This window comes from Aythya ferina (genome assembly GCF_964211825.1).
Source record: "Aythya ferina genome assembly, chromosome: 26".
NCBI lineage: Eukaryota > Metazoa > Chordata > Aves > Anseriformes > Anatidae > Aythya > Aythya ferina.
The window spans coordinates 2,293,591-2,308,363 of NC_140324.1; the positions used below are offsets into that span (position 1 = coordinate 2,293,591).

The 14,773-nt window shown below is 39.7% G+C and overlaps 1 protein-coding gene and 1 long non-coding RNA gene across 9 annotated transcripts in view; both read left to right on the forward strand.

Annotated features, from left to right (window-relative positions):
• ELAVL1 (ELAV like RNA binding protein 1) overlaps nucleotides 1-12,821 on the forward strand; it is a 40,698-nt gene extending 27,877 nt beyond the window's left edge. For 4 of the 8 annotated variants that reach the window (XM_084498650.1, XM_084498651.1, XM_084498652.1 and 1 more), the window contains exons 4-6: nucleotides 60-213; nucleotides 3,639-3,864; nucleotides 11,246-12,821. In XM_084498650.1, the coding sequence (XP_084354776.1) occupies nucleotides 60-213; nucleotides 3,639-3,864; nucleotides 11,246-11,570 (705 nt within the window). In that variant the 3' untranslated portion in view covers nucleotides 11,571-12,821. Of the gene's footprint in view, nucleotides 1-59; nucleotides 214-3,638; nucleotides 3,865-9,250; nucleotides 9,317-9,831; nucleotides 9,946-11,245 lie in introns of all 8 variants that reach the window. The other 4 variants (XM_084498646.1, XM_084498648.1, XM_084498647.1 and 1 more) reach the window with 2 other exon arrangements.
• LOC311423985 lies at nucleotides 3,871-9,163 on the forward strand. The gene is made up of 2 exons (XR_014685958.1): nucleotides 3,871-6,399; nucleotides 6,729-9,163. It is a non-coding gene; the product is annotated as an uncharacterized lncRNA (long non-coding RNA).
• Nucleotides 12,822-14,773: the final 1,952 nt, after the last annotated feature.

Below are 14,773 nucleotides of genomic sequence, written 5' to 3' on the forward strand. Positions count from 1 at the left end.
GCTACTCTTTCAATTTAAACCCTGAATGTATCCTTATTTAATTATTAACCTTTTTTAAGGTTTCCTATGCTCGTCCAAGTTCTGAAGTTATCAAGGATGCTAATTTATATATTAGTGGACTACCGAGGTCAATGACGCAAAAAGATGTAGAAGATATGTTTTCACGTTTTGGACGCATCATCAACTCACGTGTGCTTGTGGATCAAACCACAGGTGAGTTCTGTTGCACTAGCTAGACAAAACTGTACTGTATGGCATGTTTTGTCTCTCTTCAGGGACTAGCAGCTCTTAAACTAATTTAACTGTCACAAACTAACCATGGCATCCGGTATTAACCACTGAAATAATTTTAATGAGCTGTCCTTTTCTAATGTGGGGTTGGTTTGTTTGTTTTTTTCACACAGAATGACTTACATTGCTTCCTTTGCTAGGTTACAGTCTAAACCTCATAATGTATTCCATGCTTTTATTATCTGTTCTATCAAGCAAAAATGTTGATTTGCCAAATTTCCTCTTGCTCTGACACTTTGTGTGAGTATAGTGCAGTGTGTGCCTGGGCAATCTGCTTGTAATTTGCAGGTATTAAGTTTACTTTACACAAGTGCAGCTGCTACTCACAGGTGAATTCCAGGCTATAGTCAAATATTTAAAAAGAAAAATACCAGTGTGTTTTGTCTTTCACATCAACTTGGAATTCACTCATACAGTTTCTTGATATTTTAAAAATGTTTGAGGTGTCTTATCCTCTGGCTACTGCTAACCAGAAGAATAAGCTTCATATATGAATTACTACCTTCTTGAATTTTCTGAATGCATTGTGCTTTAAAAAAAAACAAACTCTGAAGTAAAAAGAAGTTGCTTAGTTAAGCACTCACCTCAGGAGAAAACCAATGTGTTTTTTTTTCTTTGTTTTACTTTTTCACAAAGGATTTCCTTTATAATGTTAATTCTGACTTGGTGCTACAATGTGTTTTGACAGTTTTAATTTCTTATGTAATTATTTGAAACAGCTATGCTGTGGAGTATGACTTATCCTGCAACCTCAGGTCTTCTGAGTTGTTTTTTTCCAGCAGCTCATTTGTCATGTATGAATTTTGAATTATGAATTATGCATGTGCTATATTAGTGCAATGATAAATGTGGAATTACTAGAATTAGATTAACGTTTATACACAGCAGTATGTACTTCCATGTACATTAGTTGAGCAGCAGCTTTCAAGCTGTGTGAGGAGCAGCAGCTTTGATACTCTGAAGAATCCACTGTAATTTAGAGTAGGTCATCAGCAACTTTTGGTGAGATTCGTCTGACTAAATGTCAAAGTCTACAACATAAATATCTCCATTGGAATTGGTTTCCTGTGTAGGCACCTACTTCTTAGTGTTTTGATTTGATAAGGTGGATTGCACTGTAAATGTGGTTGCATGTAAAAGTCTGAGGTGACTAAAGGGGGTATGGGTACCAACACTGCAGGCACTTCAAGACTGGATGAGGGAATCTGATCCTTCCTATTCTAGAGAAGAACTCATTTTGGCATCCATATGGCTCTGTCTCTCTGAGCTAGTTACCTGGATTAGAACTATAGGTAGAAGCAAGAAAAAGGCTTTAGGAGCTTACTAAACTTACTCATAAAAGTCTCCAAAAGAGTCACCGTTCTGTGGTTGCCAGTGGAGTGGAGATAGCTAGCGTCTCTGACAGGGCTATAAAATGAGATGACAGAAGTCATACAATCAGAATATTTCCAGGAATAAATACAGCTTTTATCGAGTGTGCTGGGGCATGATGCTGTCCAATTCCCTCAGCTCACAGGATATACATCTTGCTTGCAGAACCTTAATTATGTATTGTTTGAAGAACGTATTCTGTTTACACTGTGAAGCTCAGTTATGCATGCAGAGCCTAGGTTTCCTTTCCCTTCAAGAACGAAGCCATGCCTTGGCTTTAAAAATTTGCATTTCATATCTGGAATTGGGCCCAACTGGGACAAAGTTTCCTTTGTGCTTTCAGACATTCCTTCAGCAGAGATTGTCCTCCAGCTTTTGAGACTTAATACTGTATTTTAAATGAAAACTGATAAATCAAGTGAGAAGTGCTAAGATGAACAGCATGGAAGTGGAGAAGCAACCATATGCCAGGTTTTGGGGTAGCCCTTGCTGACTGGGGGTGCTGCTGCCATCCTGTACCTCTGCAGCACAGGGCACAGAAAGACTTGTACTGCAGCTCATCATCTGACCAGCTCTGATTTGAACTGGTCTGGTCCAGTCTCCTGTTTTAAAAGTAATCACCAAGAACTCCAGGTAGACTGCTTTCCAGGTGACGTTAGGAATACCACTTGCACAGGTGGTGCTAGCCACAGGGTGGCTTCTGCAAATGCATCTTCCACCATTGTTCTGCAGATGTTCTCTTCAGAAAGTGCAGTGACTTAGGAAGCAGGCTTTTTCTGTGTGACTGCATACCTGACATCGTTGAGTAAATGAGACGAGTTGTTGTTTCTGGAAGTTCTCCCAGTGCCCCAAAAGAAAACATGCCCCTAGAAGGGTCTATAGGAAGGGCATTGTAGAGGATGGGTTCCCTTCAGCATGCTTGCCATATGACCAGGGTTTTGTCCTGCTGTATTTCCTTCTCTAAAATTGCAGGAAGTAATGTCCAATTGCCTTGGAAACAACTTCGTAATTTATAAGTTGAAGTAACTTTTGAAGCTTTCTTTGAAGATAGCTCTGTGTGAGCCTCTAGTAGAGGCAATATGAAAATATTTGATACAGCCCTTTCTGAAGTACAGCTGGCAAAGTCCTGGAATTATTCTATCCGTAATATCATCTGCTTTGGAATGAAATTTAAACAGAATGTACCCTTTTCACGTCCCTGTGGTAAGCAGTATTTCCAGATTAGTCACAGATGAGAAGGGGAAGTAAGGGGGAAGATCTGATAAGGCGTAACTTCTACCTTGATCAAAAAGATAACAAAATCTAATGGCCAGTGGTGGGAAATAGAAACAAGATGCACGTGTAATTGCTTCAATATAATTACGGAGGGAATAGGTAATTCTTACTCAGTACTTAATGAATTAAAAATAAGGTATGTACTAGCTAGAAGTAATGAGTATAACGTAGACAAAATTGTGATCTTTTTGTTACAGTAGGTTAAACTACTTTATTAGTTATACCTTCATGCCATAGTCTGTGAACTGGAGTGCATGTTAGTCTTGGAAAGCTGAAAATGTTTTGAAAATTTTGTTTGCAAATGCTTTTTAGTGATACAGTAATCAAAGCTAAGGGGTTTTGTGATTCATTTTCTTTCAGTGGGATTCTTCTTGAGGGTGTATTAATTTAAAATGTTTTTTGGGGTTAATGGAAATGGCATTTGATGTTGGTTTTCTTGGAATATTACCGTATTGGATTTTTATTTTAGTACATTATAAGTGTTAGTCACTCTAGTAATTATAGTTGAAATGAATGTGTTCATTTGTCTTTTGTTTCTTAATTTTGTGCTTTATTCTCTAGCTGCTGAAGAACCGTTAGTAAACGCAGAGAACTTGAAAGCTGTGACCGTAGAAACTTTTAACCATTTTGTTTTTACATTCAAAATTATTTTGAGTTTATCCTGAACTTCACTTTTTTTTTTTTATTGGTTTGGTTAAAAGGTTTGTCCAGAGGGGTCGCATTTATCCGGTTTGACAAAAGGTCAGAAGCAGAAGAGGCAATTACAAATTTCAATGGTCACAAACCCCCAGGTTCCTCCGAACCCATTACAGTGAAGTTTGCAGCCAATCCTAACCAGAACAAAAATGTGGCACTGTTATCGCAGCTGTGTCATTCACCAGCTAGACGGTTTGGAGGGCCAGTTCATCACCAGGCGCAAAGATTCAGGTAGGTTAGGAAGAATAATGCATTTAAGGCTGTACTGCTATTCCCGTGTCCATCTGGGAAACTGTACTCTTGCAGCTGTGCAGTAATCTCTTCGTTGCAGCATGTGTGATTGAATACATAGTGCACTACGTGTCCGGCAGTGTTATGTAAATAAATCGTTGAATTAAAAGATGTTTAAAGTAAAATCTTACTTGTAAAACTTGCATTAAAGCTAATTACATGAAGGTACATACACTAAGGTGTGCATTTCTACAATTTGGTGTGTAGTGAGATAATAAAGTAGCACGTTCCAGATGGGTGTTCACAGATGCCTGTCTCAACAGATCCCCATTCTGTAGTCCATCTATCTGAATGTAGATACAATTTGGCAACTTAATTAAAGCTCTGAACCATTGGTTCCAGCAGGGGGGTGTCATACTAAGTTAAGAAAACTTTCTGATTAAGATTCTGTGGGTTTTCTACCTCCATCTTGAGCTGTGTGGTGTTGTTTCCTTAAGGCCTTGTAAGTTCAGGAAGATTATTGGGTAATTGCAGCATCCTGTCTGCTTCCAGAGCTGTGAAAGATATTGTGCGTTTTGCCTTAGAGATTTGCCTTAGTTGCTTTGAATTTGACTTGCCTTAGTTGCCTAAAGGAGGATGTTGATAGCCGGACTGTGCTCTGGAATATGCATTATATTTACTATCTTGCAAACAAGTAATTGGCTTCCTTTAATGATATGTGTTCATGGAGATTTTCTGAGAGTAGTCTTGCCCTGTTGAGAATTCACACTTTTTTTTTTTCTCCTCAGAGAGACCTGGTTAGCTCAGCAAAATCTGGACTAAAATGCTCAAGAAATCCTCTGCAGTACTTCTGTTCCAGTATTGCTGTGATCACAGCAGAGCTGTGCATTCTAAGAACAGCTAGGCATAATGTGGCTCCAGTGAGAATAAGTACTTCACAGGCAGCTGTTGTCTTACAGGAAAAATAAGAAAAAAAAAAAACTATTACTGTAGGGGGTGATTGAACCCTGGAATAGGTTGCCTGGAGAGCATCCTTGGAGATGCTCAAAACCCGTCCAGCACAACCTGCTGTGGGTGCCCCTTGCCTCGAGTTTACCAGGGGACCTCCAGAGGTCCGGGCCCTCTTCAAGCATTCTGAGATTCTCTTCTACTGTAGCACAAGCAAGTTGAATGCAGGCAGCTCCTCAAATAAGAGTGTTTTACTGAAGCACTCACCTAGATCTCTGCACTCAAACCTGCCAAGCCACACCAATTAATGAAATTAAGTATTACTGGCAGTTAGGCGAACTGTTCCAAAATTTGCACATCTATCTGCTGTGTTGGCTAGAGGCTTCATGGTCCTAGGAAAATCTTGAGGTTTGTCTCACGTTTTCAATCCTTACTATAATTGGGATGTATTCATCATCATCCTTCCCCTTAAGTTTTACAGCAGAATTAAGGTGCATCAGGATAAGCAGCGCAGATGGTATCTTTATTTTGAATGTGAATGCTAATAACTTTAATTCTGTCGTGTAATGGACACTTAGTAAAAATGGCTATTGTTTGTTTATAGTTCAGGTGAAACTAAATTGTAATGACCGAGTTGTTCATCGGTCTTTGTGCCATTAAGAACAGTATTAATATTATTAGTGTGCTTTTGCTAAGTTTTCACAGGCAAGGGTTTTCACAAGTGTTTTTTCCCAAGAGTAAAGAAAACATGGTGTTCCTGTTCCATCGCCTCTTTGGTAGCTCAGACTGTTCCCAGGGCTCATCCGTCAACATGTTCTGGTCACCTTCTGCTCCCAGCTGTAAGCTTGCTGGTGGAGATTTTTCAGTACCGCAGGTTGGCAGAGGTAATAGTAGAGCAATTCTGGGTTAAGGAATACATTATGTAGGAGTTATGTAGGAATACATTATGGAGACAAGGTTAAGCTTCAGTAGTTGACTTCAAGACGAGAACTGTCCGTTTCTCTTAATGTCTTGTCACAGACTTGCAAGAACTGAAATGCTTCCTCCCCTCAGTCACACGTGCATGCGCAGACACATGCCCAACACAGCCACCATTCCACAGCCCTATTTTTTTTCTTCTCACCTTTGGTGCTAACTGCAAGTCTTTTCTAGTGAGCCTTCCTTAAAGGACACTGAACTTACTGAGTTGTAACTATTCGTACTGTGGTAAAACTTAGGAACTTTGCCTTGGGCCAGGGCTCGTTTGTTTTCTGGAGTGAACAAAGTACGGTGAAAGGGTAAGCTGCTTCCAGAGAAGCAGTCTGTATAAATTGCACTTGTGTTCACTGCCACATAGAGGCTAAATACTTTAAACTGGCATTTTGATTACACTCCATCTTGTTCCATCATACCTCTGTAAATCCAGGATTAAGCCTTTTGTATCTCTAATTTGTAATTATTAATTTCCTACAGATATCACTCAGACCCTCTGCTTAATGGTCTCTTAATCCTTTCTAGTTCCTGTGGTATTTATGGCTTATGGCTCACATCAGGAACTGGTCTTAGTGTCCTGTCCTGCTGACATGCTGAGTTGGCCTCCTAATTCTGGTACATGGTCCAAAAGCCTCTCTGTTTCCATCCAGAACAGATGATGCTGCAACATGGAACTGTGCTTGGAGGGCAGATGAAAACATCTGGGCCAAGGGTTTGAGTCTAAGCTTTCCTTAATTAAGCAGAGCAGAGGATCCCTAGGTGTTGAACACTGCTGACGTTAACGACTGAATTTTGAAAATCTTGACCAAGGCCCCTAGTTGTCCGATGTTTTCACAGTTCACTGGGGTTTTATGCTAGAAGAAGGGAAAGAAAACAAACTGAACAACAAAAAAAATCTTGAAAATATTCCCAGTTTAGCTTTTTTTTTTTTTTTTTACTTTCAGACTTGTTCAGAGTTGGAGCCAGTTCTCTCTTCTGGAATAGGAATACTTCTGTTGATATCAAAGCCTGTGAATTAACTCCAGGATGCCTGAAGGGGAATTGCTATTCCTTGATAATCCTTTAATCAATAGGAAATATAATGAGTCTACATTGTTTAGCCCCATATTGTTAGACAATATAGAGGATTTTGTAGGTGTAAGGACCTTAAACCAGAGAGGTAGAACAGTTAGGAGTTCTGGTTCTGATGGCTAGGTAGCATTTACATCCAGTTCACAAACTCCTTGAAAACTATTAAGTTGGCATCAGTGCTTGGACGGCTCCCAAGCATCTATTTTGTTTCACTTCAGTGAAGTTATCTTCACATTTTCAATGGTAATCCAATTTGTATCTTGGATGCATCTTACATGGACTGGGGACCGCACAGAAGAGGACTTTGTCCAGAGTAGTGTTTTATCAAAGCTCTAGAAGAATGTGATGCTGAAAGCCCTTATTTCAATTGGTGTTGCTCTTTGAAATTTGGCTGTTGGGTTAAATACATGGTTACTTCAGGCTTCAAGTTCGTATCAATTAATTTTCAACAAGACCTGTTTTGTACACAGTAGATCTTCCTATCTGTATTGGGATATTAAAAAAAACGTTGAGGGAAAACAGTGGAAGTGACCGGTATTAGTTTGGTTTAACTCCTGTTGTTTGTGGAATGATTCAGCAGGAAAAAAAAATGCCAAGCTTATGTTAAAGGGCAACTTAGCAGTAATGAAATTTTTAATATTAGCCTAACTACCGTTATATAAGCAGTGGGATTTCTCCCACCTGTGATGCTGTATATAGTTGTTCTCAGACTGCAGTGAGAAGAATTCAGCAAAAAGAATTTATAGGACTTCCGTAGAACTAAAAATAAATTTTTAGTTTAAGAACGTCACTTCTGAGATAATGTACTCTAGCATGTTTAAAATGATTCCTAAAATGTATTAAATGAGTTAGTGTCTTTCATAAGAGTAGAGCAAAGGGGCATTCATATCAATGAGAAGCTTACAAAGTAAAAGCTTGCAAATAAAAAATATTAACGCTGCGTTGATGCTTAATGTCTCAAGTTGGTAGAAGTTCGACTTAAAAGAACCGGCCATAGATAACGTCTTTTACAGATGCTCTGGGAAGGTTGGAAAAACAATACGAGGGAGATGATACAAAAATATAACAAAAATGAGGATACCAGCAAAAATTGAAAGGCTGAGGTTATCCAAATAACAATATTAATGAAGTATTTTTAATTTTCTTTGAAGTGTCTTGCATCTGTGTGAGCTTAAGTATTATCTATTTAAGTCAGGCTTAGTCTTTTCAACATCCTTAATAAGATGACCCTTGGAAAGGTATACTTAAAATTGCTGTGTCAAAAAACCTTCTTCCTGTAGGGCAACGAGGTACTGTGTGTCCACTGCTATTTGCCAGGCTGGGTCCGGGCTGTTATCCCAGGCTGCTGCAAGATCTCCTGGCTCCCGTATTGTCAGGCTGTTAGTCCAGGGTAAGCAGAGACGTAGCAGGTCAGCTGAATCACAGCAGGAGCTCTACTCCTTGTGTGAGCGTTGGCACCAGTGGCAGAGGTCTGTGACACTATGCGATTCTGCTGGCTGGATGCAAGTCTAGATTTAGAATTCTTTATAGGTCTAGTCCTGTAGCACGCTTACTGACACTTCTGCAAGTTCTTTTGATGGTTGCTTTTTAACCAACCAGAAACTCCTGTGAAAGGTGTTTTTATTTATTTATTTATTTATTTTTAAAGTATATTTGCAAAGTATAGTTTTGTTTTAGAGAGTCACGTTAGATCTGGTTAAGAGAGATTGTGTTGTGGTATTTCCTATGGTGGTGTTTGGTGCCTTTTTTTTTTTTTTTTTTCAAGTGCCTTTTCAAGTCTTTTAGGGGTGTCTCTACCTTGTTTTTTTTAATAAACCTGAAACAATTTTGCAAGTCAAAAGCTGAAAGAGGAGAATGTTTGAAAATTAATGGAAAATTAGTGTCTTCAAAGAACAGAGGAACTTGCTAGTTTAAATCATTTTGCATGTAGTAGGTATTTTAGATTTGTCTGCCTGCTTTCTACCCCAAAACACTTCTGCTACAGTTGTCTTCAGTTCTTGATGACCTGTTGATCTGGGCTTGTGGGCAGAGCGCAAGGCTTCATAGTGGGCAGGTTCAGCCCTACACTGTCTGCTGGAACCAACACCACGCAGTTCTGAGCTTAGTGATTTTTCTGCTCCTTGTACATGTGAACAAGAACCCAAGATTGGTGATCTGTTGAGATGAACGTTTTGCAGATATGAATTAACATAAATAGATCGTTACTCAAACAGAAAGACGTTACAGAGCTGAAGGTGTCTGGGGAAAAAAACACCAAGTGTGTAAAGCATGCAAACACAGGAACATCTTCACATAAAAGCAAAACGAACACTCGGTAGATAAGATGTCACAATCATCAAATCACATGGGTTAGCACATTTCATTCACATTCTGATACTCTTAACTGCTTTTTCAGTTTTACTATAGTACAAGGATTCCCAAACTTGGATTTGCTCGGGGCTGGCCAACAGTGGCAGCAGCAGTGAGTATGTGCAGCATGAGCTCAGGTGTGTCCGCACTGTGCTCTAGAAACACCAGCACCAGGCAGGGAGCTGAGCTGCAGCCTGGCTGAGCCGTGGCAGCTCTCCTGGCCCCAGGCAGCCAGCAGAAGCTACAGTGCAAAGGAGGGGAAGGTGTCTGTACCAGCAGGCTCCCTCTGGGTACAGGAGGGTCTGCTCGCTCAGGTGTCCAAAGAAGTGAGCTCTCCTGGAGCACCGGGGAGCCTGGGCTGGGGGAGATGATGACCTAGTGGTTCTCTTGTATGGGTGCACCCACCTAAGCACCACACTGACCGTGAGCTGACTTCCCTGCCTCTATGTGTGTGCTGCTGCAGCTCTGCTCCCCTTCCTTCTCATTCACGTTGCCTTGAGCCCTCTCCTCTCTGTAAAGGCAAGAGCAGCTCCTGTCTTTATGCAGGGCAAGAAGAAGTCAGTGGGGAAGTGCTTGGCACTGAAAGTGGTGTTCACTGCCCAGATATCCATTCCCTGTTTTCTCCAGGTCAGCAGAGAATCAGGATCTGCCACCGCCATGTTCTTGGCAGAGAGCAGCACGTGTACCGCATTTAAGTGGTTTGCATATCACGAGTGGTACACCACAGTTTGGGAACCCCTGGTATAGTATAATTATATTTCTACAATCATGTGACCTCACATTTTTAAATAATACACGAGCAAAAGGGATCCAGCTGAGGTTTTCTACTTTAAATTCCACATGATTTTTGTGACCCTTGAGTGCTTAGCTGTGCAACCATAATATTGCATTGAAATGTTCTAAAGCTTTGAATTTCTAGGATGGAGTCCAGGAATAGAAGATGAAAGGAGAATTAGATACGTGGGTTATAGGAGAAAAGAAAAGAACACAAAGCAAGACATAAAAAGGAAAATTACTTGCTTTTTGTTAATCAGAATTACTGCTGGGCTACTAAGCTGGGGGCTAGATTTAGGAAGAGCGGGTAGGTGATTTTAAAAAGTCCAATTCAGTAAAGTCAGATGAGTTTTCAGAGTACGAAGTTGGTGTCAACTGAATAAGAAGAAAACCAGAAATACTTGAATTTTAAAACTGTACACTTTAAAGTGGTTCACTCTTTTTATATTTGAAAGCTACCACAGTTAGATCATCTGCATAACTGGTGTTAAGGAATAATAAACCAAAATTTAGATTCTGTAGCTAGAAATGTGGGGCATCCCAGCTACCGAGAATTGACTGAGGAAGTGCTAATGTTTCCTTGGCTACCTAATAGCTGAGAGTGTGCATGCCTATGGCTTCCTCGGTAACCTGCTGGTATTGGGAGTGTTTGCCTGCACCTGCTGCCTTATGGTGGAGAAGGGAGTAGGTTTTCTTCTGTTCCGCAGAAAGAAATTGAAATTAATACACACACAAACTCTATTCCTAAGCGAAACCCAAAGAAAACCCTTAACTTAGGAGTTCCCAATGTGCTATTGTAGAGGCAAGAAAAGGAGGCTTATTGGATGCAACCCCCTTGAGCAAAAGAAATGGGAGAGGGTGGCTTGAAGCAAGCTGGGGCCTCTGGGGAGGTGTTGCCTGTTACTTCACATTTAAGCAATTCTGCATTGATGCCACGGAACGCTCTTAACAGCCTAGCTGAGCTTCAGAGATCAATCTAGGTCCCCTGTGAAGGTGATTACATAAACTTGCCTTGCAACTGTTCTGTGGCCTGCCTATTTCTAATTATAGTTCCCTATTGATAAAGAAAAGTACTTGGAATACTTAACTTTTTTTTTTTCCTGGCAGCTGTCAATTTGGTTTATTGTTAATTTGAATGGGTAAACATTTTTCTGGCAGTTTTGATGTCCATGTAGAAAATATTCATTCTCAGTTGCTTCCCATTCAAGTTAATTTGCTTAATTGAATTGAACTTTTTACATGAAATATTGTGCTTTTTATTTGCTAGGTTCTCTCCTATGGGTGTAGATCACATGAGTGGGCTTTCTGGTGTAAATGTTCCAGGAAACGCATCTTCTGGCTGGTGTATCTTCATCTACAACCTTGGTCAAGATGCTGATGAGGGAATCCTCTGGCAGATGTTTGGCCCCTTTGGTGCGGTTACCAATGTGAAAGTTATTCGAGATTTCAACACCAACAAGTGCAAAGGTTTTGGTTTTGTGACCATGACAAACTATGAAGAAGCTGCAATGGCCATAGCAAGTCTTAATGGCTACCGCCTGGGGGACAAAATCTTACAGGTTTCCTTCAAAACCAACAAGTCCCACAAATAACTTGCTCGTGCTTTTTGTATGGAATAGATAATTGAGTGACAGAAGTTGAAACATTTTTGTTAGTGTAAAACTCATTTTGCGCCAATTTTCACAAGTGTTTGTCTTAGTCTAAATGAGAAGTGAAAAAGGTTTTATATTCTGGGATGCAACTGACATGTTCAAATGTTTGAAATCCCACAATGTTAGACCAATTTTAAGTTACTTTAAGTTATTTCATTTAAAACATGTTAAAAAAAAATCCCCTGAAATCTTAAGTAGATTGCATTTAACTAGACCCTCTGGATGGTGGTAAAATTGAAGCATGCTTTCACTTATGAGACTAACATTTGTTCCATTGAATGTTGTCTGCAAAAACTGGAATCTTTTTAAAGCTATCAGGCTGAATTAATTAATTTTTCTTGTTTTCATGTTGTTGTTTTTCCTACCCGTTCCCCTGACCTTCTTTATCCCAGACTCACTAGTATGGAAGAAAAGTTGAGAAATACTAATGTTTTAGTTGACAGTAAATTTGCTTTATCAATTAATATTCATTGCTACATATAGTTGAGGATTAGGCTTTATAAAGTCAAGGTCTTGTAAGTAGTAGCATGCCAGCATAACTTTTAACACCATTGATGAGGTAAGTTGCACACTGAGCAGTGGCCAAGTTGTCAAATTCAAAGGTTTTAGAAACATTACTTTTAAAGCCCACTTTCTAATAGGAATGGACCAAAGAGTTTCAAAGAAACTCCGGGAAGATTTCAGAGTCAAAATGAAACTCCAAAAAAGTGTGAATATATGTTGCTACTTTATCAAACTGAATCTCTTCTGTCCAAATATTTAATGCATGGTGCACTACTTACTGGTACATTATAATGCAGCAAGATACTCATTTTCAAAGATCATTATAGTCTGAATTCCTTTGGTAGTTCTGTTTTGTAAAGAAAAAACATTTATAAACATTTGAGCATTGTATTTCTCGCATCCCTTCTAATGAGTGCTAGATTTTTCTATTTTAATAGGATTTTGTTTTGACAACTAGCTTTACTTATTGAACACTCAGCAGAAAAGTACTTACGACTTGCAAGTTAGATATTAACAAAAAAACCCTTTGATTTGTAGATTTAAAGATTAATCCCCCAAGTTTTCTGCAGACTGCCTTGAAACTTTGAGTTGTTCTGTTTCTGTTAATTTTCTTTTGCTTTTTTGTGTTTTTTGTTTGTTTTTACTTTTGCATTTAAGAACATTAAATTTGATTTTGTTTTGCTCAAATTTTGTTTTGTTTTTTATTTTCTGTTATTTTTTTGCTAAGTATTGCACAAAGTGTCCAGCTTTCAAAGGGTGTTGTTTTAAAGAACTGTAGTCCTTCTTTAAAGAGTCTTAAGTTACTCCTTTGACAGATGAGTAGAAGAAAAAGGTTTGTGAAATGAGAGCACTACAATAACCCTGTCACATAGAAACTACGTGCCACAGGCTGATGTAACCCTACAGGTGTTCTTTGGTAGGAAGCCCGAGGAGGATTACTCTATCAGGTAAAGGCTGTGTAAGGATACTGTGCATGACTAGAGAATTAGCTTGGGCAGCTCTCAGGGCTGTGAGTTATGTTCAGTTGCCAAAAAATAGGGCAAATGTGAAAATTGGGTCAGTTCTATTGCAGTGTCTCTTTTTTGTGTGAACCTCTGCCAGTCCCAGAGCTTGTTTTTGCATTCCTGCGGCTGATCCATGCTGTCTGCTTGTATCATTTCCATCCCTAGCTGACCTTGCCTTGCAATGGCAATTGCTTCTCTTCTTCCTGCAACAGGACCGGCGGGCTTGTGCAGCCCAAAGAAGTCTGCATCAGCATCTCTGCACACCCCAGCTGGAGAGCAGCTGATTTAGCTGCCCAGCTCTGTTAATTACCTTTAGCACTGTCTAGGAACCACTGCTGCTATGCTTCTGGAACTGTCTGTGGCACGCCTGAAGGAATATGGATAGGCTTTAGCATAGTGCTCAGCCTCCCACTGTTTTTGAGCTTGTATGCAATGAATTTAAGTGTTGTTCTACTATTAACATACTCTGCCTTGCCACTCCTGCCAGTCCTGTTAGCTCTCTCGTCTTCTGAGACACCTGGGCAGCCTGAGACACCTGGGCAGCCTGAGATTTGGGACAGTATGGTGGTGGTCTGTAAAACTGCGACCGAATGACTCCTCACCCCAAGCATGCTGTCTGCCAGCTACTTCTGGGCTGTCTATTCCAGATGTTTCCACTGATTTATCATTATTTATCACTTCAGTGGATCCTTTTCTGGTGTACAAGAAGAGATTCAGAAGCATTGTTGGGATTTCTCCCAAGTTCCAACTGGATAATATAGAGCAGTCTTACTGTGTCCCATCACCTCTTAACCTCAATACTCCGCTGTTCCACTGGAGTGAGTCTGAAATGGTTTCCAATTTCCTGTAATTCTCTCTTGCCTTATTTCATGTAAGCTCATTTTTCTAACTAAATGGGAGCTGCTGCTTTATTAGAGGATTTAGATTGAGATCAGACTTGCAACAAATGACACCCTGAATATGACTTTGCATCTACAGTTATTACAGGCATGTATCAGCAGTACGCTACTGTGAGCTCACCAAATGTCACATTCACTTATTTTAACTTTTCTTGGAGGCTTCTAGTGTCATCTGACTGCTTCCCTATCTTTCCATCTCCTATTCCTTTGCTAAATAAGATAGAAATGTGGGATACTGTTAGTAGCAGTATGGCAATTTCTCTTTTAGGAAACATCTGATCCCAGACGCCGTTGATAGTTGATCTGAAAGCAGCTGCTAGGCCATTTACCTGAGCAGAGTGCAGCCTCTTGAGTCAGTAAAAAGGGAAAGAAATATCCTACTTAAATATCAAGAGCTGATGGTGGAAGAAGTGCATGGTCTGTTCATTGCACCATTCTCACAGTCGATAAATATTTGGCATAAGTAGTAGAAATCAAGAAAAAAAGTGAATGTATTTATGATGCTTTTGGACCTAAACAATAACTTATACATTGGATTAGTAAAGAGCAAAAGGAAACTTCAGGAAGTGGAAACTAAACTCCAGTACCAAGTAATCTGTCAACGATTTTGGTAAGAAGAAAGGTAAGAACAATTGGGTTTTCTTATCACATCATCTGGCATACCGTTCTTTCAAGCTAATGCCTGATTTTACCCATTTCCAAAGTGATTTTGTCTCCATAATCCTCAGGGAGTTAA